The sequence below is a fragment of the Coturnix japonica genome, chromosome 5 (assembly GCF_001577835.2).
Source record: "Coturnix japonica isolate 7356 chromosome 5, Coturnix japonica 2.1, whole genome shotgun sequence".
Taxonomy (NCBI): Eukaryota; Metazoa; Chordata; class Aves; order Galliformes; family Phasianidae; genus Coturnix; species Coturnix japonica.
Genome location: NC_029520.1, coordinates 32,582,794 through 32,608,387, shown reverse-complemented (window position 1 = coordinate 32,608,387; position 25,594 = coordinate 32,582,794). Strand labels below are relative to the sequence as shown.

The window sequence follows — 25,594 nt, the reverse complement described above, 5'->3', positions numbered from 1 at the left end:
AAACGTTTGAGAACTGTGTTCTTTTATATTTCTGGCCCATTCACATTGTGTAATCTTTTTATTGTAGCAGTCATTGTAATCTGGCTGCTTTACTGTTACAAAATAGGAAATTGTAAAGATTTTCTGTAAGTGCTGTAGATGGGTTTTTAAACCTCTCTAACCTGGATACTCTGGGAAAAGTTCCAGTGACTTCAAGACACTGTTCCAGCATGAACTGTGATTAGTTCTTTTTATAAATTACTCTGGTGTAATAGGCAAGTCTCTTGGATGATTACTTGAATCAGGGCTAATTATACCATGTTTTTCTGTTCGCTTAAGAATTTACTTAACCTCAAGTACCATAAAGCTATTCCAGCTAGATGGTTTCTGTATCTCAGTAGCTCCTGGTTTGTTTTCTTTTCCATAGAGCAGTGCAAATTCCCTGGAATGCCAGGAAGATTTAGAATGCTTATTGTCCTGTAGCAAGGAGTTAGATGGCTTAACAAAACAGCTTGAGGATTCACCCCCTCATACTCTCATACTTATTGGCTTGAGACTTTGATGCCTTATCTCCATGTTTGAGAGACAGTACTTTAGTGCTGTCTCTAGTTTAGTTTGTTTTTCACTCTCCTAAAGCCTATCCTTTGGATATTTTAAATGCCATTTTGATAGAATGATTTTTGTGAATGATGTTTGTGAAAGCCTTAGTGAAGATAAAGCATCTGTGGAGTTGTGTGTATATCTGGTAAAGGATAACGGGGTTTTCAAAGCAAAAATTACAGTAGCACAAAAATTTGCACCTGTGCAAAGAGATGCATGGATATTAAGTGCAGTTTGTAAATGTGAAGATGGTAAAAAACTTAATCATGTGATCTGCTACTTGTGATTTTGCACGTATTGTCAGCTGCATTTAAACAATAATTAAAGTATATCAGTTGATAATACTACCTTTATTTCCTAACACAGCCGGAGGAAACATCTATTTTCTCGTGACAGACTTAAACTTTTTCTGAAACAACACTGTGAACCACATGATGGAGTCATTAAAACTAAGGTAAAAAATAAAAAAGTTTGTGGAATAGAATATTGACCTTATTCAGACTTTTCTCCTGGTGTTGTTAAAAAGGAGCATTGGTTGTTTTTATTACATTTTGCATTTTGTGTGTATTGAGAGGAATCCTCGTACAGTGATGTAACTTCTCATTCTGTATAGGAAAGCTTTGATAGATGAGAGCCTCAGTTGGGAGTCATAGCTCTGATGGTTGTGGAAAATTAATAAAAGCAACTAATTTTTGAATTGAATCTGTAAATTTAACATCAGTTTCTTAAAGAAATGAAAGCGTAGAAAAATAGAGCTGAAAGGGGTGTAGGAGGGTTCTTCTTTGGAGTGTCTCCTTCATCTCTTTAGCAGTATTAAGAGTAATAAGAGTCAACGTCTGACCTAACCAGGTTGAGAAGGCAGACTTGAAACTTTAACAAGCCAATTTTTTTGCTCCTCTAAGAATCATGTAATTCTATGCCATACTTCCCAACTTTCTCTGTCAAAAGTGACTCTGAACAAATTCTGGTAAGTTGCTGGAAATCCTGAGTCCTGCTCTATTTCCTGAAAAATATTTAAGTATTACCAAATGAGGCCAAATTACGCCTTCAGATGTGTGCTGTTTAAGTTACCTTCCTGCTAGATTAACTCTGCATTCATAGCATAGCAGTTTTATTTCTTACAACGAGCCAGCCAATTGTGACTATTTACAGTCTTTCTGAGGAAATTATTCATTAATTTACATAAGTTTATAAGAAGGTAGGAGTCTCACGTTGAGTATGTTTTCATCTTTTTTACTTAGGCAACATCAATTGCAAAATATAATCTAGCAGAACAAAATTACTCCTACTTCTTTCCTGATGACCCACCCACATTTGTCTTCAGTCCTGCAAGTAGGCGACGAGGGAGACCTCCAAAGAGGGCATCCATTAGTCATGTAAGTCATGACAACATCTTTAACTCCTGTGAAATTCCAGAGCAGTTGGAATTCAAGATTGATGCTGGGTTTTTTTGTTGGTTTTGTTGTCTTTGGGAATGATTTGGGAAACGTTATACAATCACTATTGAAATGGGTTGTTTAAATATGAGGTTTAATCTCTTTTTATCAGTTTATCTTCTTGTCTTTCTTATTTCTATAATTCCAATGTTATCGGATCATACCTTTTCAGTATGTTTTGAAGTCACATATTTTTCTGTAAATGCTTAATAAATAATCTAAAAAATCTTGAATTCCTACTCTCAGATGCAGTTATGTCGGTTACCTGTATTTAAGCACAGCAAAAGTTTAGCGCTCTAAGCTTGTTTATTTAAAAAGAAATCTAGGAGAATTTCAACCAGTGAGCAGAATCTCTGAGTAGTCAGTATGTTTGAGAAAACGTTATGGGCCGTTTTGGGTGTTTCAGAGGGCAGCTGAAAAAAACAACAGTATCTGTTGCAGGTTATTTAACTGCTGATGTTGTGTCCTTTCTTTCAACCCCCCCCCCCCCAACTGTCTTTTAGGAGGACAGTATTACTGCTAAGCAGAACACCCAAGGAAACAGAAGTAAAGTAGCAAAGGAAAAGACAAGATTTCAGAGGCAGAAAGAAGATATGCAGGCCATGGGTAAGTTGAGGTCTTGTGACTAGTGGAACCTGTTCTTGCAGGCTTGAGAGCTGGCCATAATTAAGACTGTTTTTGGGGTTGTATATTTCAAGGGGAAAATGAAATGTAGTGACAGTTTATTCAATTGCAGAATGTCACTTCAGTGGTTAGAACTGTTGTTTCCTGCTTTTATTTACTTATTTCACTAAACTCTGGGTATGTGTGAGACTTGCGGTTCAACTACATTGGTCTCTTAAGGTGGTGAACTAAAAATTGCAGAAGTTTAGATTTTGAAAGTGCACTGTGTTAATGCAGTTAATATTAAGCTAAACGTATTTACCTGTAAGTGATACTTAATTGGAATGGTAATTAGTAACATTCATGAAGCCTCTCAAAAAGAGGTGCTATAGTACTTTAGTAATGTGAAATGGTAGCAAAATTCCAAGGACGCTGAAGAATCAGCCTCCTCAGTGCACAGAAGGCTGTGGATAATAAGTGTCATTGCTTTTATATTCTGGATGAGAATCATGACTGGCATGTCTGATAGATAGCTGAGAAAATAATCTAGCCCTTTTTCAGAATTTCACAAGTAGTTTAAAAAAAAAAAAAAGCCTTTTTTTCCATTGTTAAGCACTTTTTATTAAAAGTAAGGGTCTGGTTTTTTTTTCCACTGTCATTCACTTGTGATTCTAGCCTACTTATTCAATTAAAATTGTAATCTCATTGATCCCTTTTATTTGTTAATTTGTGTGGCAGTTGACAGATATTGTCTGTCCACTGAAAGTGGAAGCATGTGCCCTGCTGTTACCCTGCATACAGCTACAAAGAAATCTATCAGTAACATTTATTACCAATTAATTTTCAACTTAGTGTGTAACGGAAGTAAAACTTGCATAAAAGCCACTGAGTTGATAACTGGATTTCAGATGAATCGACTTTTCAGTAATAATTGTTTTAAATATTGAAAGTTAACTTCTTTAAAGGATTTTGCTGTAACAGATATTTCATGTGTATGTGCCATCGCTGCTTCTGAAATGCTTTAATAAGCTTCTGTAAATCTATGCATTTGGAATCAGTCATCATCTTTTGGCTTTTTTGATAGGGAAAGAAAGTAATAAATGTCTGTATGCTCATTAAGAGCTGAGAAATACAACTTTACTACAACCTTGGGAAAAAACATGTATAATACATAAGCCCTAAAATTCTGATTCTCTGAAGAACTTTCAAGTGATTGAATTTCTGGTTGGCATAGAAACAATTCAGTCTTCAAGACAATATGTTTTTCATATGTTAATTATAAGAAAGATCAATCTATTTAAACACAGTTAATTTTATTTAACTTTTTGTGAAAGAAAAAATTCTTGTTTTTTTCCTCCTATGTAGCTTTTGAGAAAGCTAGATTAAAACGAGAGAAGGCAAATGCTATAGAAGCCAGAAAAAGAGAGAAAGAAGATAAGGAAAAAAAGAAAGAAGAACTAAAGAAGATTGTGGAAGAGGAAAGGATGAAGAGGAAAGAAGAGAAAGAGAGACTCAAAATAGAAAAGGAAAAAGTAATGTATTTGCAGAATGTGTTTTATATGGGAACAGGCCATCTAGCTCATTTGGTTTGTTTGCAGTCTGTGTCATTGTTTTCCATTAACTGTTTTTAGTTCCTAGAAATGCACTTTAGAAGAGTAGATACTTGTAAGACATGATATGGAACTGCATTTCTAGATATCTTTCTGTATTTCAGGTTGTTAATTCACAAAAATATATTTTTTGTTCTCCCTTGATACTAGATTTAGATTTCCTCGTAGTTTATCTTTGAAAATTGGTTTAAAAAAACCAACCAAACAAAACAACAAAAACAAGAAAAAAAATTGTCGCTTTACATGGAATGAAATTATTTAATGCCACTGAATTCTACTACAGTCATATCCAGTACCTGTTTTGACAGTCTTTTTTTATGGCAACTTTCATGAATGCTTTTATTTTAGATTTTTTTTTTTTGTCTGACCTCCATTTGAAAACAAAAAAGTCTAATCCAAGGAAGTATTACTGAAGCTCACCCTCAGTTTTGCTAATACATTCTGTAAGAAGGTTAAAAATAGATCATCGCTTTCTGTTGAAATACGTTCTTTTTTACCCCCCCCTCCCCCCCTCCACTGTGAGTTAAGTTCTAACGAATGATCCGACTGTATCTCTAATACAATTCTGACTTTCTTTAGGAAAGAGAGAAGCTGCGTGAGGAAAAAAGAAAATATGTGGAATACCTGAAGCAGTGGAGTAAGCCTAGAGAAGATATGGAGTGTGATGATCTTAAGGTAGGGTTGAATTTGGAATATATGACAAGCTTGTATTTCATAGGGAATCTGCTTATTTTTGCTTGCCTGGACTGTTCTGTAAAACTTAAATTCAAAATTCTTGTGAAATAGTACAGTCTTAAAAGAGAGATCTTGACACCCAATCTTCTTAACTTGTCGTGGAATTGAGTTCCTTTAAACGCAGTCAAAAGTTGTGTTTATGACGTAGAATAATTTGGTATCTCAAAAGATGTATATCCAAATTACGTGCTATAAAAGTTACAAAAATGCTGTTGTGGTAATAGATTGTTTGTATCTATCTTCTGTGAAAAACAACCACAAAAAGCCACATAGGTATGATTCTTAGAACCACGGACTGTTTTTAATCAGCTGTGTATTCTGTAGGGACCAAATACAATATTAATGTCTTCCTTTTGGATTGTAGGAACTTCCAGTTCCAATGCCAGTGAAGACGAGACTTCCTCCTGAGATCTTTGGTGATGCTTTGATGGTTTTGGAGTTTTTATATGCTTTTGGGGAACTCTTTGATCTTCAAGATGAATTTCCTGAAGGAGTGACTCTAGGCAAGTTGTCATTTATGTGGCAAAATGCCTCAATTTTGTGGTGTCCTTCTACCAAGCATTTTAGATGCACCATAATACTGCTGCTACAGGATTGTCTGTGCAACTTCAATATAGCAACGCTTATACATGCACATCTATCAGTTTTTCTTCTCACCGACTTTTGCAGTGTTTATAAAAATAATTTCAATATAAAAGCTGTTAATCTATTTGCTATTACTGTCTCCTTGTGCTTTCTTAATCTGTAACTGCAAGAGTAAAACAAACTATGCATTGTCAGTTCTTACAGCGTTATTGCAGGAATATTTGTGGTAAATTATGGGAAGGTGACTGGATTATCATACCTGAAGGAAAGATGTTTGTTTTCTTTAATTCTTCAGTACGTAATTGTTTTCCAACTTTGTGGCAAAAGTGACGCTTCTTAAACTTTATTCACAGAAGTTTTAGAGGAAGCTCTTGTAGGAAATGACACTGAAGGCCCACTATGTGAACTGCTGTTTTTCTTCCTGACTGCCATCTTTCAGGCAATGGCCGAAGAGGAAGAAGAAGTGGCCAAAGATCAAATAGCTGATGCTGAGACCAAAGGTCAGGTCCTTAATTTTACTGCTAAAAACCTGATTGTGCTGGAATTAACTTTAAACTGCATGATCTGTGTCATTTCCTTGCTTAACTTTGTCTTATTATGCATGGATATTGTATGCTAATGGCCTTGTTTTTTCACTTTTATCTTCATTTAAAACTTTGAGCATGGTGGGTGGGGGCTGGAGGACATTCAGAAGAAACAAGCTCATTCTTACTGCGCTTGCATCCAGCAAAGCATAATAAGCATTTAACAGCACTGCTTATGTTAAGGAGGTGAAGGAAACTTGTGTCTACATTCCTTCTCCTCCTCCTTCAGCACTGTTCGTTGTTTCTCCTGAGGGTGAGGAAAAGAGATGCTTTCCTGAATCTCTTCAGAGGAGTTCAACTGAGGGGGAGGGCGGGGGGGGAAATCTGGATCTACTTAGATTAAAAACTAAAACTTCCCAGCACAACTGTAATGAAGAATTTCATATTCATTCTCCTTCAAATCGTACAACAGTGTATCTGCAGCTACTGGATGCTACTTTGTTTCTGTAGCATTACAGTAAAGCTGCTCGTTGTCACTCTGCCCTTGGGTTTCACGGTAAGGCTGAAACTGCACACATTTTTACAGGCACTCAGAACACAGTGACTACAGAACTTGTTCCGAACTTATGCAGTGAACAACATTATGTGTCTTCATCCTCAGTAGACTGCTTCTGGTTTGTGTTCAGGCAGTTCAGGGATTCAGTTGGTGGTCTGTGATTGCTCTTGTAGGTACAGCAGTCTGTAGAATAGGCCTTAGATCTGTTGCTATGCAGGGTGTTTTCCAGGGGTTTGTCAATAACACAGACTTAAAGTATTCTGTTTATGCCCTTTCAAGGTGCTTCTCCCTTATTTGTTTAAGTCTGGCTATTTATAAAGCCTTGCTGTGTATCAGGGAGCTGATCCTACCTCTTTGTTATGCTTTTCCCCTGTCTAGTGACCTTCTCTCAATTTGTAAATGAGGAGGCAGAAAAAAATGTCACACTTAGGAACCTAGAAAATATTATAAGATGCCAATGTCCCATATACCTCCTGTATTTTGAATCTGAGGTCTAAAACTTCTCCCAATTCTTAGGCTTCATGCAGTGCTTGCTGGGAAGGAAGACAGCCACACTGCTGTTTCCCTTTGTGTCCTTTCTTTGTGGACTAAGAAATTTGGTTATTTCAAGGAGAAATTTCATCCTTCCTGTTCATGTGATGTTATTAGAGTTAGGAATAGAAGACCACTTACTGTTTGACTTGGTGATTCCTTTAGCACTCCCTGTGAAGATGCAGTACTTTTTGCTTATGTCTGATCTGTAAAATATCTTTTTGTAAAAAAAGGGATGCTATCTTCAGCAATAAAAACTGCTCTTGTTAATTGAATAAAGTTATAGATTGGATGCAGGGCTAAAAATTTGGAGTACATGTTAATTATAGTTGAATTTAGCAGTTAAACTTGTTAAACTCTTTAAAAGATAAGTACTGAGAGAGAACACTGCTAGGGCAATATAATCAGGGATTCCATTATACGGTAATCATAGAACAATTGATGACTGACTAGATTCTTTAGTTGATTAGAAATATCTTTGTAACTCACATGTTTTAATTTCTCTACGTGAGGCCAACAGTTACGAAAACATGCAGTTCATTTCTAGTTTGGCTGAGTTATGGGCAGGGCACTTTGTCCTTCATGTTTATTCTACTTTCAGGTAAAGCCTTTTAGTTTTATTTTTGTAATTCTTATTTAGGCAACTTCTTTCTTGTAACAGAATTAGATGTTCTCAGCTTTGTAATTCTGGCTAACCAAACTAGTAGTAGTCAGCATGAATGTTAGCTCTCCTAAATCCTCTAGAGATGGTGTATTCTTTTGCAGAAACACTAAGAGTGTAGTGTTTTGGTTTGTAGTACTTTTTCAAACGGTGGCATACAGATAAGGTGAGAGGGGAAAATGAAGAGATGAGTTTTGTTACATCCAGGTGGCAGCTCTCAAACGACATATATCATCAGGCAAGGCTACTGTGGATTTGCTTTTTATGTAGTCTTAGTTTGGATTTGTGACTCTTTGTTCAGTTGGTGATGTTGAAATTGCTTAATGATTACAGTGAATTAAGTTAAATTACTCAAACAGCATGCAATGCTGGGGGGGAAAAAAGATGTCAACCCTCTGGAGAAATACCTGTACGTGCTAAGGAAACTTCTTTCTAAGAAACGGGAACTTTGCTGTTTCTGCCTTTCAGTTCCTCTGCTTTCTTGGTTGGTTTGCTAACATGTGATGTTCTTTATTAAGTGTAGATGCTTCTTGTAGGTCTCTTGCTGACATCTCAGCAATGGCATTTGTGCAGATCAGTCAGGTTGTCTCTAGGTTGCATACTAAAAGTCAGAGTGAATAGTGACAGCCAGCATCAGAATGTTTTATTTGTTTTGGTGGTCTTATCTAAATGTTAGTAGGAATTAGCAGTTCATGAGGAAGTAAAATACGGGTGTTCTTGCATTGTTGTCTATTTTTGCTTTCAAGTGTGTATCCTAATTTGTTTCCACTGCTATTAATGTTGCTTTTGTGCATGTCTTGTGCATTGCAGTTGCTTTAGCAGCTTACACGTATAGGGAGAACGGCATGTAGCATGTGGTGCATGTCCTTAGCTTTTAGTTGCATTTAAAAATATATTACTTCTGGTTTGGAATTGATTTCTCAGTAATTCATGCTTTTGTAAATATCGGGCCTCTTTGCTTTGTCTGCAACTTTAAACAATGGCTTGCTTTCCTCCCTTCCGCAGTACAAGTTTTTACTTGCACTAGAATAAAGTGTTTATTTCTTAAAGATTTAACAGAGGCTTTGGATGAAGATGCAGACCCCACAAAATCTGCACTGTCTGCAGTTGCAACTTTGGCAGCTGCATGGCCCCAGTTACATCAGGGTATGTGTGGGTTTCACTTCTTGTTTTGTTACTGTTCTTGTTTTGCTCTGTATTGTAAAGCACTGTTTGTACATATATGTGTGTGTAAATGTCTATGTAAAATAACATTTTTCTTCTTAACTGTAGGCTGCAATTTGAAAAACTTGGATCTTGATAGCTGCACACTTTCTGAGATTCTCAGACTTCACATTCTAGCATCAGGTGCTGATGTAACGTCAGCCAATGCGAAGTACCGCTACCAAAAACGAGGAGGGTTTGATGCTACTGATGATGCTTGCATGGAGCTGCGATTAAGTAATCCTGGGCTCTTGAAGAAACTTTCAAGTACCTCAGTGTATGACTTGTTGCCAGGTAATGAAAGACAATAAATGTCTTCTTTATTGTCTGACCACTTGTCACGTAGTTTTGTTGACATAAAAGAGGACAGATGTTTGAGTTGTGTAATGAAATATGAACGTTGGTCTGAATTTTATTAGGAGAAAAGATGAAGATTCTTCATGCTCTCTGTGGGAAACTTCTGACTTTGGTCTCCACTCGGGATTTCATTGAAGACTCTGTTGATGTACTACGGCAGGCGAAACAGGAGTTCAGAGAATTAAAGGCAGAACAGCATCGCAAAGAACGGGAGGCAGCCGCAGCAAGGTAGAACTAGGATACAGGAAGCTAAATGTTATTGACACAGATTAGTCTAATTCCTGAGTTGCAAAAGGCGCATGAGAAACACTAAAAGCATTTATATTTTAGACTAGGTTTATGAGGCCCTAGAGAGTAGCGAATGTTTATTGTTCTTAGCACTGTGCTTTCCATATAATTGTCATTTTTAGATGATAATGTCTGTAAAGGAAAAACAACATGGCTAGATCAAATACTGGATTAATTGCCCTTGATTTTTCTATGTTCTTATTACTGGTAGGATACGTAAGAGGAAGGAAGAAAGGTTGAAAGAACAAGAGTTAAAAATGAAAGAGAAACAAGAAAAGCTGAAAGAAGAAGAGCAAAGAAATCCTGCTGTGGAAGTATCTGTTGGGTATGATATGTGGTATTATGAGTGTTGTGTTGGTTTTTTTTTTCATCTTAGCATTGTAGAATTAAAATTGCTTTCATAAAGTAAAATTAACTTTCATTGGACTTGTAATTCTGTTGAAAGCTTGACAACTTTATTGACGAGAAACTAGGAAAAAAAATGTAATTTGTATTTTTTACATTAGTTATTTTACTAACTTCAGTACTATGGAGATTTTCTTAAGAGATCACTGTAGTTTTTATAACGCGAATATGATTTTAAGTGGTAAGATTCACATGCAGTTGCGTATGTATGATTCTGGGGGAGGGAGGGGGACCTACAACAGAAAACCAAGGAAACACACAAAACTGTATCTTCACCTGCTTGATGAAGACAGTTAACTAAATCTGCTTGTAAGCGATAAGCATGAGCCAAAGTCAGATTTGTACTATGTTTCTGAAGCTATAATTGGGGAGGGGGGATAGTGAAAAATGAATATTAGGCTCTAGTGGCTGCTCATAGCTTTCTGACTATTTGATTGTTTGCTGAATGAGGGGAAATATAAGGGTTTTATAAAAAGTGCTGTATGGGAGAACATACAGACATGTATATATTCATTCATGAAAAATAATTCAGCTTAGTTGAACTGTATTAGGGTGTCTTCAATCAGAGTCTGATTACTGTAATGCTCTTTAAATGGAAGAGTGAATACCAAAGAGCTGGTTTTAGTCTTCAAATAGAAACTTTGCAGTTCCAACTCAGTGAGTTACTTCAGGTGTTCTTCTAGTATTAAATGTGGTTTATGTTGAAGGTGCTGTGTTGTACTGTGGGTTCTTCTCTTTCCTTTAAGCTTTTAATATGTGGTTGGTCAACCTTTCTTTCATTATTTTATCATACCAGGGAGGAGGAACGAGAGGACCTTGATACCAGTACAGAGAGCAAGGAAAATGAACGTAAAGAGCCAGAAATAGACACAGTGACAGAGGATGAAGAAGAGCTGGGACCAAACAAAAAAGGAAGGAGAGGTAATAATGCTTTAATGTGTGTTTATGAGGCTGTGTGCACATTACATACACAGGCATGCCTGCAACTTGGAAGTTCTTGTTCATAGTGAGCTTAGAAAATAACAATTTATGCAAATTCATAAAGAAAAAAAACTAGATCATAAATATATTTCATCTGGCGGGCCTGTTACGAATCTGTCGTTGGTGTGGTCTTCAGTTTCTTCTTGTCTTCCGTGCTTGCTGTTTGGATGACAAATAAAAAGTTGTTGCCTGACAAAGAATTACAGTTACTTGTAACGTACCTCAATGAACTTGTAAGAATCTAAACTAACAGGCTATTATGTGGTTTTGTTTCTTCTTGTTGGAAGTATGCAAAAACAACACATTTCAAAAGAAAGTGCTGCATTGATTTATTTTAGCTAAAGAAAGAATTTATGGGCATTGTTATCTCTTTTCCTTTAACTTTTAGGAAGGAGAGGGCAAAATGGATATAAAGAATTTACAAGACAAGAAGATGCTTCTGAGAAGAGTGAACCTCTTACTGCTGAAGATGAGGAAGCTTTAAAACAGGAGCAACAAAAGAAAGAGAAGGAGCTATTAGAAAAGATACAGAATGCAACAGCCTGCACAAATATTACTCCCTTAGGTCGTGACCGTTTGTACCGACGCTACTGGATTTTCCCCTCAGTTCCTGGATTGTTTATAGAAGAGGACTATTCTGGTCTCACAGAAGACATGTTGTTGCCTCGAACCTCTTCCTTTCAGAATAGCGTACAGTCTTGCACAAATGAACCTCAGGTATTCAGTAAAACTGGAGAGTCTTTGAAATCTTCTGAATCTACCTCCAATGTTGACCAAGATTCACACACCAGTGTTGTTGTAGAGGTGCCAAGGCCAGTATATAAACCAAACCGTTGGTGCTTTTACAGTTCTCGGGAACAACTGGACCAACTTCTAGAGGCTCTCAATTCCCGAGGACATAGGGAGAGTGCCTTAAAAGAAACTCTTTTACAAGAGAAAAATAGAATATACGAACAACTAAGCAGTTTTCCTGTGGAAAAATTCCATATTCCAGGTAAAGGAAAGGTTCCTGGTCTTAACTTACTTCCACAGTTGTAATTGCTATATAATACTCTAGAAGCTTCAAAGTCTTATTTAGTTTTAATTAATTCCAGGAATTGTTTTTCAGCACTGTTTTGCCCTATGGAAAATGTTTGTATTGTTTTCATTTTTTGCTTATGGAGAATTTATGTTGTGATTATGTCTGCTAAAAAAAAACCACAGTGGTTTCTTTTTTGTCTGCTTAGTAACTTCAACATTGGGAAAAGGTTGATTTGGTGTTAGGTTAATATCTGCTAAAGATAAGTCATAGCATTGGTCAACTGATACCTCTCCTTTCACTACACTGGAAATGAGGATATGACACTGGAGATGGAAACTTCACTAAAGGAGGCAGTTATTTCTGGTTGATTTTTTTAAGTAGGTGGGACATGCACTTTCGCATTTTGATAATTCATGAAGTTACCAAAAAGCCTTTGCTGACCTGAGTGTTGTGAACAAGGGAAAAATAGCATATTTGAAAGTCATGCCAAAACCTTTGGGAACAATGAAAGGATGGTTTTAGCTGTGTTGGCTGTTAGGTGGCTTAACATCGATGCTGTGGTGGGGTTGGTGGTTTTTTGTAGAGTGTTTTTGTTTTTTTTGGGGGTGGGCAGGATGGTAGTTTTTGTCCTCTCCTTTAGTGAATGCTCACTACTAGAGGAGGAAGTATATGCAGAGCAGAATTGTTTTTACGGGTTTCAAACTGTAGAAATGTGCACTTGAGTGTCATAGAAATTCACCCTGTGCTTCTTCAACAGCATCTTTAAAGCACTTATTTATTGAATGCCCCTAAGTTTTTGTATATTCCTCTTCATCACTGCATTGAGAGAATTTAAGGTAAATCCTCTGAAAAGATTTTTGCCACCTATGCAAATTTATGAGCTTCATTGAGGATCTGTGCATGCTTTCAGTCAGTATAGTCCATTCCCCTGGCATCTTACCTGTTTGGTTTTACAGGTAGTTTGTTAAAAGGAACTATAACTTGTTCTCTTAGTTTCTGAGACTTGACAGTTGCATGTCTTAAATGTGGTGATAAAGATCCATGCACAAAGGAGAAATGATTTTGCTTATCCAGCAGAGTACAAATACAAGAAATACTGGAAGCGTGACTTTTTTTTTCCCTTGTATTCTTAGCAGAGTTGTTATTGAGAGAGCACTTTCTAAAGCAGTAGGTAATTTAAAAGCCGTGCTTTCGTTTTTGGCAATAATTTTTCATCCTGTGTGTTGAGATGCACAGATGCTGGTCTTGTGTATCTTCTCTTACAAGGATGCTGTTTGACTGGAGTAATGTGGAGATGTTGGCATTAACAATGGTTGCTGTAGGAGGGGAGTTCTGGACATGTGCATTGAGTTTGTTCTGCTTTGAGCTGCCTCTGTTCCTCCCACTGCCAGCTTCTTGAAGGAGCCAACTCCCCTAACAGAAAGCTATTTGGTATTATTGCAGACAAACCTCAAAGTGACGTTAGACCTCCTCCTCCAGTACGGGGAAGGATGCAGAATGCCCATGATGCATCCCAAATATCTGCAGAAAAGCAACTTGAAATGAGACTCAGAGACTTTCTTTTGGATATTGAAGACAGGATCTACCAAGGAACACTGGGAGCTATTAAGGTATTTGTGAACTGTCAAGCACCTAGGAGCACAGTGGTGCCATCAAGTCTGTAACTTAAATGAGAAATCTTGTGTGCTGTGGGTTTTACTGACAGTGTAATTTAATTAAGTGTAGACAGTAATTGGCACTAAAATTTTGTGGCTTTTTATTCTTTGGAAATGTAATATTTGTATGTTTGCTTCAGGTTACAGACAGGCAGTCCTGGAGAGCAGCCTTAGAGCATGGGTGGTATGAATTTCTAAATGATGAAAATAAAGAAAATGGTGTAATTAAAACTGTGAATGAAGAATCTGAAGAAATGGAAACTGATGATCAAGATAAGTTCATGGTTAAAGACCGGTAAGAACTAGCATTGAAACAACTCTGCTATTTGAGCTTTTACCAGTACTCCGATTTTTCATATTCAAACTTTTTACTTTTGATTTATATAACTTGGAATTTTTCAACAGATGCATTTTAAGATTTGAGTTGTAAAATGTTATTTCTGCATTGCTTTATATTTGGTAAACAATGCTGCCCTATTGTTAACAAGTGTCTAAGTTTTATCTTCTCAATTTTTACAACTTCTACCATTCAGATAATCAGTTTATTTAAATATTGGCTAAAATAAAGAGAAAAATGATTCTACCAATATATGTTTTGTTTTCCAGAGGGAAAATGCTGCTTTTTATGGAGTGTTTAAAATGGACAATGGTAGCAGTGATTGTGAGCTGAGCTGTACAGTGTACCTCTTCATGAGTCACAGAAAGAGCCATGTTTGCAACAGGCCACGGTCTGAATTGGCCTTTAGCACTGCAGCAAAACAGTGATATCATCTCATAACTTTAATAATGCAAATCCTGTTGTAGAACAAACCTCAGATCATAGTGTTGCAACTATAGAATGTTTGCTTTTCTTCTAAATGTTCTTCTGAGAAAGATTAGGGACTTTCACTAAATTGATGTTGTAAGTCAGACCATGGAGGCTAGGACTTTTCTGTCAACATTAGTAAATATTTTATTCTCAGAAGCTGCGTTCTTTGCAGAAATTAAGATTAATTTAGTAAGATTTTTTTGTATTTATTAAATAAATGTTGAAATACTGGAAGGAAATAAGATTAATTGGCAGCAGTCTAATGTAGCGTTTGTGCATTTTGCAATGAAATGTTCCTTTTATGAGAACAATCTTTGTGGATGGATTTTTAAATCCTGAATTGAGTACTGATTTTTCCTGTTCAAATTCAGCGAATTGAAATAATGTTTAGGTATAAGACTCCTTTGAATCAGAGTTCTCCAGTTGCATAGAGAATAGGTAGGGTCATCAGTGTTGCGTTAACACTGTGTTTTACAGCTGCTTGCTTTCTAAGAACTCCAATGTGGAAATAAGTATTCCACTGTTTTAGCAAGAAGCTAAAATGTCTGTCCCCAGTTACCCTGGGCACTTGGTTTATTTGCTGATTCTCTGTTGAAGTGCAAAAGCTTCTTGCTTTATTTTTGGTACTTGATACTGATTCCATCAAAATTTCTGGATTGCTGTTACTCCAACGTTGAAGTCTTGCATATTCAAGCAGAGTATAGGATTCTGGAATCATACGACAGATTCCTTTTGATGCTGAGCTTTTAATCCACCCGGAGTAAGTGACATCTCATTAAGACCGTAGGGTATGACTAGTGAAATGCAAATAAGTATGCAGCTTCTTTTCTGCTTGCTTTCAGGCTCTCTAAACATGTGTGACTGCAAAATATAATGAACAGCTTTTAAGTGTGAATTAAGAAGAGAGATAACCAAAAGCATTGCACATCCATCAGAATAAAGCACAATCTGGACAGTCTTTATTAGTTGGTTGCTTTTTCTGTTGTTTGGTTGTTTTTTTTAATAGCCTCAAGTAGAAGTTGAGTTTTATTTTCATTAGTGTTAGTTGGCCTCCTACGCTTACACACTTAGGCCTGTGGCTGGGGAAGATTAACTGTGCTTTGAAATGATTGCTTAGTCTTTGGTCAAAAAAGTAGGCTGTTTATTGGAAACATAACTTTATTATTGGTTGAGAAATGTTATTTATTATTAAAGGCATTAAGAATAAAACCCACAAAGCTCTACATCCAAAGCACATCCCTTTCAAGGCATTGTGTTCTGTTGTATTCAGCACAGCTGCTGAAGCTGGGATCTTGGGTGCTGTATGTTCTGGGGCTGAAACCTCTACAAATCCTGAGGGGAAGGCATATGCTTGAAGTGAAATACTGGCGTAGTTTCTGATTTCATCTCTGTCATTGAAATGAAGTTTGTTCACACTAAACTTATAAAGAGATACACACGTTTCCATTATTTTCATTACTCTAAATAAGTGATTTGTTATGGATGTTGAGCATTTTGATTTTTTATTTGTAATTCCTGTGGACTGTTTTTGTTTTTTGTTTTTCTTTCCTTAAATGAAAAAAGAGACTGTACTCAATAGAAATCCATTGTAAATCAGCTAGTGAAATCCTCTGGAAATCTCAACAATTTATTACAAAATTTGGCATCCGCATTTCTTGAAATTTAGCTATTTTTGTTGCATAAGGATGATTTATCTTAATTAGCTAAACTAATTAGCAAACCAGAGGACTGGTATGACTAATCACATCTGAGCAGTATCTGTGTCTTTATTCTATGCATACAAATTAGGTTAAAAAATGAAATCTCTTGTGGATGCTGACTTAAGCAACTATCTGTGGTGTTGAGTTGAAAGTATGTTAAAAATGTGTTTAATACATTATTATTTTAGACTCGTTGGACTGAAAACTGAAGCTCCAAGTGCTGCATCAACAAGTACAAGTACTCCTCAGCCAGTTAATAACGTGGTCCACTGCTTAGCATCTGCACTGCTCCAGATAGAACAAGGAATTGAGCGCAGGTTTCTCAAAGCACCACTTGGTAAGCTTTCGGGATTGAAACTGTATGTCTCCAGTTTGGCGTAAGGTGTTGCTCCATCTTTTTTCCCCAATGCACCCCTCAGTAACGTGCAATCATGTGAAAGATGCAATTAGCTTACTTACTGATATATACCATTGTATTAATTTGCAAATTTATTAGGTAACACACCCACACAACTGAGATTTCAGTGATCATATTGACATGGCCCCATATTTACATTTGATGCACTGGGACATGAGCCATACCCTTAGGCAGCAGTGAGTGAGCTTCCTTTGGGGATATAATTCAACCCTGCTGTTGAGGGCAGCGTGTCATGCAACTGTACCATGAGTTCCATTTGTATGTCTTTAGGTTGTTAAAAACATACCCTCCTTTTATGTACTGTTTCAGTGAAAACAGTGTAGCCCCAGTATATGTAGATCACCTTATTTAGCAATAACAGAATATTTATAATAAAACTTAGTAACGGTTTAAACCACAAACTCTCAGATTCTCAGATCTTACATTTATGCTGTGAGACTCAGAATCAAAAAGTTACGGAAAAATCAAAACAAAATGTGCCTAAAGCTTGACTTCCTCTGACATGCTCTAGTGGTGAGAGGCAGATTGTGAAGTGTGTGTGGTGGCTGTGTTTTCCAGTGTTTGGAGTCCTTACCTGGGTCCTTTTGCAGTTCAGGGATGGAGATGTGCTTGGAGATGTGTGTCCTTCCTGAGGCAGCCATCCCAGCTGAGGAGCTGTGCTTTGTACCCCAACTGAACTAGTTTAGTTCTTACATTACTGGGACTGTGGCAGGGTTGCCAGTGTAACAGGGGTCCTGTGACTGCATACAAAGTCCTTAGGCTCTGACAGACTTTGCTGCAGCAGTCCAAGATGTTCTTACACCAGAATCTGTATTTTCACTAGACATTGGTGCCCCGTGGCACACTTGATCTAAACTGACCTAAAACTATTTCTTTGTCTCTGCTGCCTCTGCATGGAGCCTGATGTCTTAATATCAGTTGCTGCTGAAGATGAGTTTGAGCTGGACTTAACACCAGAAAATCTGACATGGGCAGCCTTTCCTTGCACAAGCTTTTGTTTTCAATGTGATTATGTCTAGAAGAAGAAAATGCTACACGCAATGGTGATAAGGTGTGGAGCACAGTAGTACCTTAAACTACTTTACTTGGTTAAGCATTTGGTCAACTCAGTGTGTCCTGGCTTTCCAAGCTCAGCGTGGTATAACTTGTTTTGACTGGACTGGATGCAGTTAATTACAGCATTTCCAGAGTTTATCATTTACTCTGCATGTGTGGGTTGTAAATATGCAGTGCAGTGTGTAGGGGTCCATTTCCAAACTGTCTCTGAGTATTTTGGCAATAGCATTCTGCTGATAGCCACAGTATGCTGCAGTCTGCACTGAAAGAAAAAATGGCTGTTTGTAGGTTATAGATTGAGCATCTTGAGTTGAGTGGAAAAGACCAGCAGACAAAAGTGTCCCTGCTGAAGACTTCCATCATTACAGTCCTCATTAATTGTGGCTATTTTTTCAGGAGTTCCAGCTCAGCTGTAGTCTAATGATGGCAGTTGTTGTTGTCTGTCCTTTTGATGATGATGCAGTTCTTGTTTCTAACTCAGGAATCTTTCTTTAGAGGCCTTATACTGTGTAAAGACTATACTAAGTAGTCTTACACCGTCTACATATATTAAACCTCATATGTTTGTTTATACTACCGTGCTGCCTGGGAATTTCTTCTGCTTTGAGGTAACAGTAGTGTGTAGGATAACATATGTAGCTCAGGGAGCAAGAAAGGATCCAAGGCATTCTTCTGGCTTTTGTAGTTTTGCATTAAGCTACAGGGTCAGGTTCCATTTTTGTTGCTTTACCTTTGCGTGAAGCATCTCATACTTCTTGATTGTGTAATGACTTGCTCTTAATAGGAGATGAGTGTGTGAATGATAGCAAATTTTTTTAGTTCTTTCCTCACAGAACTCTTTGAACAGCTCCTTAGAAAAGACCTGAAAACACATACTGTTTCCTAATGAATTTTATGACTTTAAGGCAGTTCTGTGAAAGACGCTGTGAAATGAGAGCTTTTGAATATGACCGGAAAGTGGATCTGCTAAGGGTCAAGGAAAACTCTGCTAGAGAGGTGTCTGGTAAATGTAGGCATTTCTGAGGGTCAAGCATCAATTCTGGGTGCTGCCCTTTCTGAATATAACCTTACAGTATTTCAGATGTGTTTAGGAAAATGAAAAAGTAGACCAAAACTTGCAAATCCTCATATTCAGCTTAAGCTCGTTACTTGGAAGCAGTGGCTTTTGCTTGTTACCAGAACAAGTTCTGTTTCTTAGTTTGCAATGAAAAGTTCTCTACTTAAAAAATAAGTTAGAAATGTTATTAGATGTTATAGTAAAATGTGGAAACAAATTCTTACTCAAAGGCTGACCTCACAGAACTGTGATACTTTCTTTGTGTGGCCTGGCTAGGAAGTAGCCAAGAATATTCTGAGGACAGAAGTTAATTTTCAATTTACAAACAGGTAGTTTTTGTAGGTTTGTTGTTGGTTTTTTTTCTTTTTTTTTGTTACCTACTCTTACACAGATCAGCATCTATACACTTTTTTTTTCTTCTAATGGGACATTTTGTTAGAGTTGTTCCAACTTTACCCAGACAAAATGCTTGCAAGTCTGTTTCTAATATTAAGCTTGGCACAGCCATCTTTCTAGACTAATTTAATTAACACTGAAGTAAAAACACGGCAAGGCAAGCAAGTGTCGTGAGTTCTGTTTTGGTAGCAGGGCAGGAAAGCACTTTTGGTAAAAGGATCACCATTGCATTTCTGCAAACCTTGCTCTGTCTTCATTATTTCAGTTGTTGCCTTTGCTGTGTCATTGCTTTTCCTCTCTGGCCCCTCATCCTTCTACATGATGTGCTCTGCTCACATTAGGAACTGGAGCCATACTTTAATTTTTAGTTTTCACTCTATGTACAGCTTGTACTGACGACAGTGCAGTGAAATTCACTGCAGTCACCGGCAAGTTTATCCTGGTGGCCTCCAGGGTGCAGAGTAGACAAAGAGACCCAGCAGAGTAATAAAAGGACCAGCTGCTCCTCTTTGGTCTGTTTTTGTTCTAAGTCTCTATCAGGCAGCCGAGAGCCTTGCTGGTGATTCTGATAAATTGAGAATTGAGGTGCCTGCCAAATGCTCAAGTTGAAGAGCAAGAAAAGGCTGACACAGAAGATAGCAATGCAAAGGCACATCTAGAAACTCCAGAAGCAGCACCCTTTGCCTTGCAGAAATGCTAGATGGCTGTTAATCTTCTGTGCTTTGGTGATAAAATTTAACAGTTCATTACTTGAATTGTAATGTATGCGTTTCTTAATTATGAATGGTGATTTACAAATCCTTTCGTTACACGCTGTCCATGAAAACTTTGATTTTCTTCCTTCATTTGGGTTCCTATGTAGCATTTGGGGAGAATGAAAAAACAAAAAGGGGGGAGAGGAAGGGTGCGGGTTGTATTACACACTTGTGCAGAATTATGCATTAAAAAATGTAACAAAGGCCATTTCTTTTTTATTTTCCCTGAAATGTGAGCTGTTTAATGGAAACTCTGAAGTGTTACTTCTCAAAAAGAATGTTATTTCAATGTGAATTTTGCTGCTTTTTTTTAGTGTGAATTACTTTTCCTTACATTCCAAAATACTTTTCAATAGAGAAGTCTTGTTCCTGTGACAGGTGTAAAAATTGAGACTAAAAATAAAGTGATTTGGTCACCTTGACATCCAGCGAGGTAATCAAGAGAAAAGCCTCTGCTTCTTGCACTAGTGCAAGAATACGGGCATGAAACATCTTTCATGTACAGTCTTTTACAATACAGATTTCCATACGTTTCTAATTCATGGAAGCACCTTTTGTGATTGATACTGGAAATGATTTATGTCCTTTCTAAGTTGTGCTTTCTTGCTTCCTTTTGTTCATCTCTGTTGCATTCCTTTGCAGGCTTTGATTATTTTGATTTCCTCTACTTCCAAAGTTGTTTCCCTTTCTCTTTATAATTGTCCTCACCATAGCAGTATCAGACATCTCCTAGCAGTGAACTGGGAGAGGATTTGTATATATACAGGTTTACTCTTGTGCTTTCATTACTTCCCTGCAGAGTTTCATGAGCAGAGACAGAGAAGGTGGAAGCTTTCTTTTTTTTTTTTTCCCTGATGAAAATTTTCTTATTTACTCTTCAGAGAAGGCAGTCAAAGAAGATATCTTGCATTTGGATCAGTTGAGGCCTTCTTGGAGTAGTAACTTTATCATTTAATACTAAAAAATGTGCCTTCATGCAAATACCTTGTCTGTCCAAATGAAATGACCAAGTTAAGCTAGTTTTCTTGGTCCTTGCCAACTGTGGCCACAGAATAGCTGTATTTTTGAGGTGTTAGTAGGCTGATGGCAGCATAGACCAGACAAGTTGTCTGCTGAGGGAGAAACCTTTGTGCAGTAAGGTATTAAGGTGTGTTATAGCCATTCTTAACAGAGATGGACACAAAGGTAAGATGGGATAGACTTAAGGAGCTTTAAGACCGTCTTTGCTTGTAATGGGAGTCAAAGTGAATCCTAAGTTATGCAATTACTCCCTGCACATCATTCTTTTACTCTTCCCTGTTTTCTTCTATATGCATGTGTGGTTACCACTGTTCTGTTTACATTTCTGGACTATGCAAGTATGGGTAATATGAATTAATATTAAAAAAAAAAACCTCAAACAACCAACAAAAGACCACACTTTAAAAAAAGAAAAGTATGTGAAATAACTGTATGAATTTAATGTTAGGTAAAGCAGAAGATAATAAAAGGAGCCACAGGGGGTATAAAAAGAGGAAGAAAGTGGAAGACAAGACTAGTCAGAGAGATGGTAAATTTTAAATGTTTACTTGTAATACTAAGAATTAGCAAATATCGAATATATTTCAGTTTTCTTTTCCCATCCTTTTAATTGTGTACCCGGTTCCTTATACTGAAGGACTTGCCATATAAATACTGCAGTATAAACATTATTGAAAGTAATTCAAATACAGATCAAAGATTTAAAAAACAAAATTCTGCACCCAGAGATAAGGAACTGTATTTTGTTTTTATTGTGTTCACATAATCCCCCCTCCTCCTTCCTCCCTTCCCCCATTTTTTACGCCTCTTCTTATTTTTTCCTTTATTTTTTTTCCCTTCCCTTTTGGAAACCTCACAGCATTGTGCCACTGCATATCCCTTCTGAAAATACTGAGATGGAAAACCCTTCCCTGAACTTAATTAGCTATTGATAGATGAATGCATAGATCTGTCAAACAACTTCATTTGCATTGTAGCAAGGCTTGGATGGCTTAGCTTGCTGAGAGGTGTCCCACTGAGCAATGTAGAGCTGCGCTGACACAAAGGAAGAGGCCGTTTTTCCCTCTGAGTTAGCCATATAAATGAGAAAGATGATAAATGGAAGAAAAAGGTGTTACTTGTTTTTTACAAGTTGGGAAGTGAAGCAGTGGGTGCCATTTGGCATGTTCCTTTCAACACTGGAGTGTGTTTAAACAGGCAGTGGTCAGTAATTGCATTACAACTACAGTTTTGCGGTGCACATATTTGCTGTGATGTGTGATGAACTCTATTGATGAACCAGTCCAGGTTAAAAATAGCTGCCAGTGAAAAAGCAATAATGTTCAAGCTGCAGTGTCAGCAAAAGAAATGCTTGCCAAAATATACATACACTGAAGAAGAACTGTGTTTGCCAGAATCATACTGTGGCAGAATTGAGAACTGAATTGGGTTTCAAATTCTAGTCTGGTGTCCTGATTAGCAGTTTTAATGTTCTTATTGAATTTCAAATAATACATTGAGAGCTGTTCTGCAGTACTGCAAGTGGAGCTTGCGCACTATGTGTAGGAAGAATGAATTTGAGAAGGGAAGCATTGAGGACAAGGTAGAAATACTGAGAAATTCAGATTTGTATTTGTGGTTCAGAATTGTCTGAATTTTATTTATGAAGCTGTGCTACTTTCCTATCCTCTGCCTTTACTCATTGTTTCTCTTGTGCCGCTTGCTGCTAATGCAAATATATGCAAGATTAGGCAAATCCCGGCAGACAGTAGATGAGAAGGCAGAAGGGCCTTGCCAGGAGAGTAATTAGTCTCATTTTTGTTCTTTCATTTTGTCTGTTATTAGATGTTTTTCTCTTCCTGTTTCTGAGGAGAAATCATTTGGCAGACATCTAGATTGCAGGCCATTCCTGTGCCCACTGTGACTAGCAGAGCAGGCAAGGTAGCATTTATTTTTTAGTGAAGTGCATTGTTAACAAGCTGGAGATCACAGAGTAATAACTGCAACATCGATTTTAGAAGGGACATCTTTAGAAATTTCTGTAATTAAAAGTACTGCTTTTTTTTCTTCTTGCTTTAGAATATGAGAAATAGCTTTCAGCACTCAGATTTCTTTTCTGCATAGCAGCAGCAGTGCAGGGTGTAATTCATACTTTCTCTTTTTTTTTTTTATTACCTCCTCACACAGTCCATTTGCTTCTGCAATTCCCAGCTGCTCATTCCTGTTCTGTACCACTCCTTTCACTGGTCTGTACTGCTCCTTTCACTACTTTGTGGGACCATTTCAGTGGCCTGGATTGGAAACCTGCCCCTCATTTATTTTTAACCTGAAGAGGACCCCCAGATCTGTCTTGTTTTTCCACTAGGTGTGCATCACAACTTCCTATGGGTATTATTGCTAATAAAATACCAACAAATTAGTTACTTTTCCTTCAGAAGGGTCACCACATCTAACCTTACTGACATGCAAATGCCTGTGAAGGCAGAGTGCAGGATAGGACTGAAGGCACTAAGCACTGGGAGAGGGCTGAAAAACTGTCTGCTAGACTGTGCCACGAGGGAAGGTGTGAGAGCCTTTGGAGTTGGTTAGTTGGTATTTTCTGCCTGCGTGTTTGTTGGTTCTTGTTCAGTGAAGTCTCTTCTCAATGCTAAGCAGTTTCTTTAAATGAAAACATTTTGGGGATTTGATGTGTCTTCCCGTATACTTTTAAGTGGGATCAGATTATTAGGTTTCCAGGTTGACATCTAAGTAAAGATTTTTGTCTTAGGTCCTATGTAAGTGGCAGTTCATGGTTAAATTGGTATTGAAAGGTGAAACCCTAGAGCTTTGGCAGCTGGGAAACTAGGGAAGAAATACTTATATACTGAAAAGATAAGACAAAGGTTGTTCTGTTATCTCAATTTACTATTCCATATCTGTTTGAAATACCAAGCCTTCCTTCATAATCTTCAATCACTGGAGTGACTGAAAAAGAAGCTTGATCCTGTGCTTTGTTTTGTTTCCTTCTTTTCTAATGGAAGATGCCAGTGATGGTGGACGATCCTATAAAACAGTTTTGGATCGCTGGAGAGAGTCACTTCTTGCTTCTACCAGCTTATCTCAAGTCTTCCTTCATCTGTCTACATTGGATCGAAGTGTCATCTGGTCAAAGTCCATCCTCAATGCTCGCTGTAAAGTATGTCGAAAGAAAGGTGACGCAGAAAGCATGGTGCTGTGCGATGGCTGTGATCGAGGCTATCATACCTACTGCATCAGGCCCAAGCTTAAGGTATCTGAGGAAAAATAAGTGCTTCCTTTCCACATAAAGTTGGCATCGTTCTTACAGCTAACGCTGTCTTGCTAATGCTTTTTTTCTTCTGTTTCTAGATCATTCCAGAAGGAGACTGGTTTTGTCCGGAGTGCCGACCAAAGCAGCGCTCTAGACGCCTTTCCTCCAGACAGAGACCGTCTGTGGAAAGTGATGAAGAGATGGCTGAGCAAATAGAAGGGGAGGAAGAGGCAAGCTACGATGAAATGAGACAAAGTGAGGAAGAGGATTATGAAGAAGAACATGAAGAGGAAGATGAATCTCAGGAAGAAGATGAGATGAGGTAAACTGGCAGCCATTAGATGACTTGAGAATTAAATTTGTCTCTGGGATTTTTCTGTTCTCCTTTAATGGCTGGAGAGGCATGAATGTTAGTTACAGACTGACTGCAGTTTAACTTGTATTTGCAGCTTTTTAGAACCATGATTTATTTTAGCTAATAATGTTCAAAACTCCTTGTAGTTGCAGTGGGGTGAATGCATCAGTGGAAGCCTGTTGCCTGCTAGCCTTGAGTTGTTGGGGACTTTTTAAATGCTGAATTAGAAAACTGAGGAAAAAAGAGGAGAATGGAATCTTGGGATAAATATTATAATTTGTTTTGGTTTGGTTTTTTTTTTGGTAGCCCTTCAAAGCACGGAAGACCACAGGTCAAGTTTCCACTAAAAATGAGAGCAGCCAAACTCAACAATCCTTTTTCAAGTCGGAACATTCAGCGTCAGGCAAGATATGCTTCTAGGAGTCAGCAAAATACACCTAAGCAAGCAGGATCTTCATCTAGAGTGACCAGAAGGGGGCTAAGGAAGGTAAAATCAGCCCCTCCATCAGTGACTAAACCTACTTTAAGACTTAGCAGCCGGACCACTCGTCAGAGCCAAAGTTCATTACAAGCAGATGTATTTGTGGAGTTACTCAGTCCTCGAAGACGACGAAGAGGAAAAAAGAATGCTGATGATAACACACTGGAAAATAGTTCTGATTCTCTTGGATTTAGAATTGTTGAGACTTCAGACTCTAATGAACGGGTTAGAAGATACCCAGTTGCTGCTCCAAAGCTTTCTCTTCCTGTTAGTGAGCCCAAGAGAAGAGGCAGGAAACGACAATCCACAGGTTAGAGAAATGAAATCAAAGTTCACTTGGTTGCTAAAATTGTGTGGTCAAGCAAAGGAAACTCGAAGGAGTGAGAAATGATAGTTGATGGCATTTCTGTCACTTACAGCAAAGTATTCCCTTATTTTTCAGTGATGGAAGAGAACGTTTAAAAAATAAGTCCGGTAATTTAAAGTTCAAATATGTCATTTGCCAGGAAGATACTCATGTTTGGAGCTTTGTATTTGCACATGATACAGAGCATGGTGTACAGAAAATCTG

The 25,594-nt window shown here is 37.5% G+C and overlaps 1 protein-coding gene across 6 annotated transcripts in view; it reads left to right on the top strand.

Annotated features, from left to right (window-relative positions):
* BAZ1A (bromodomain adjacent to zinc finger domain 1A) overlaps positions 1–25,594 on the top strand; it is a 51,657-nt gene that overhangs the window by 21,378 nt on the left and 4,685 nt on the right. For 3 of the 6 annotated variants that reach the window (XM_015865003.2, XM_015865004.2, XM_015865008.2), the window contains exons 6-25: positions 946–1,033; positions 1,821–1,955; positions 2,519–2,621; positions 3,984–4,150; positions 4,808–4,903; positions 5,328–5,466; positions 5,902–6,048; positions 8,871–8,966; positions 9,093–9,317; positions 9,443–9,608; positions 9,880–9,993; positions 10,870–10,994; positions 11,443–12,048; positions 13,519–13,685; positions 13,871–14,025; positions 16,427–16,575; positions 21,389–21,469; positions 23,940–24,187; positions 24,286–24,509; positions 24,849–25,333. In XM_015865003.2, coding sequence (XP_015720489.1) covers positions 946–1,033; positions 1,821–1,955; positions 2,519–2,621; positions 3,984–4,150; positions 4,808–4,903; positions 5,328–5,466; positions 5,902–6,048; positions 8,871–8,966; positions 9,093–9,317; positions 9,443–9,608; positions 9,880–9,993; positions 10,870–10,994; positions 11,443–12,048; positions 13,519–13,685; positions 13,871–14,025; positions 16,427–16,575; positions 21,389–21,469; positions 23,940–24,187; positions 24,286–24,509; positions 24,849–25,333 — 3,716 coding nt within the window. The remainder of the gene's footprint in view (positions 1–945; positions 1,034–1,820; positions 1,956–2,518; positions 2,622–3,983; positions 4,151–4,807; positions 4,904–5,327; positions 5,467–5,901; positions 6,049–8,870; positions 8,967–9,092; positions 9,318–9,442; positions 9,609–9,879; positions 9,994–10,869; positions 10,995–11,442; positions 12,049–13,518; positions 13,686–13,870; positions 14,026–16,426; positions 16,576–21,388; positions 21,470–23,939; positions 24,188–24,285; positions 24,510–24,848; positions 25,334–25,594) is intronic. The other 3 variants (XM_015865006.2, XM_015865005.2, XM_015865007.2) reach the window with 3 other exon arrangements.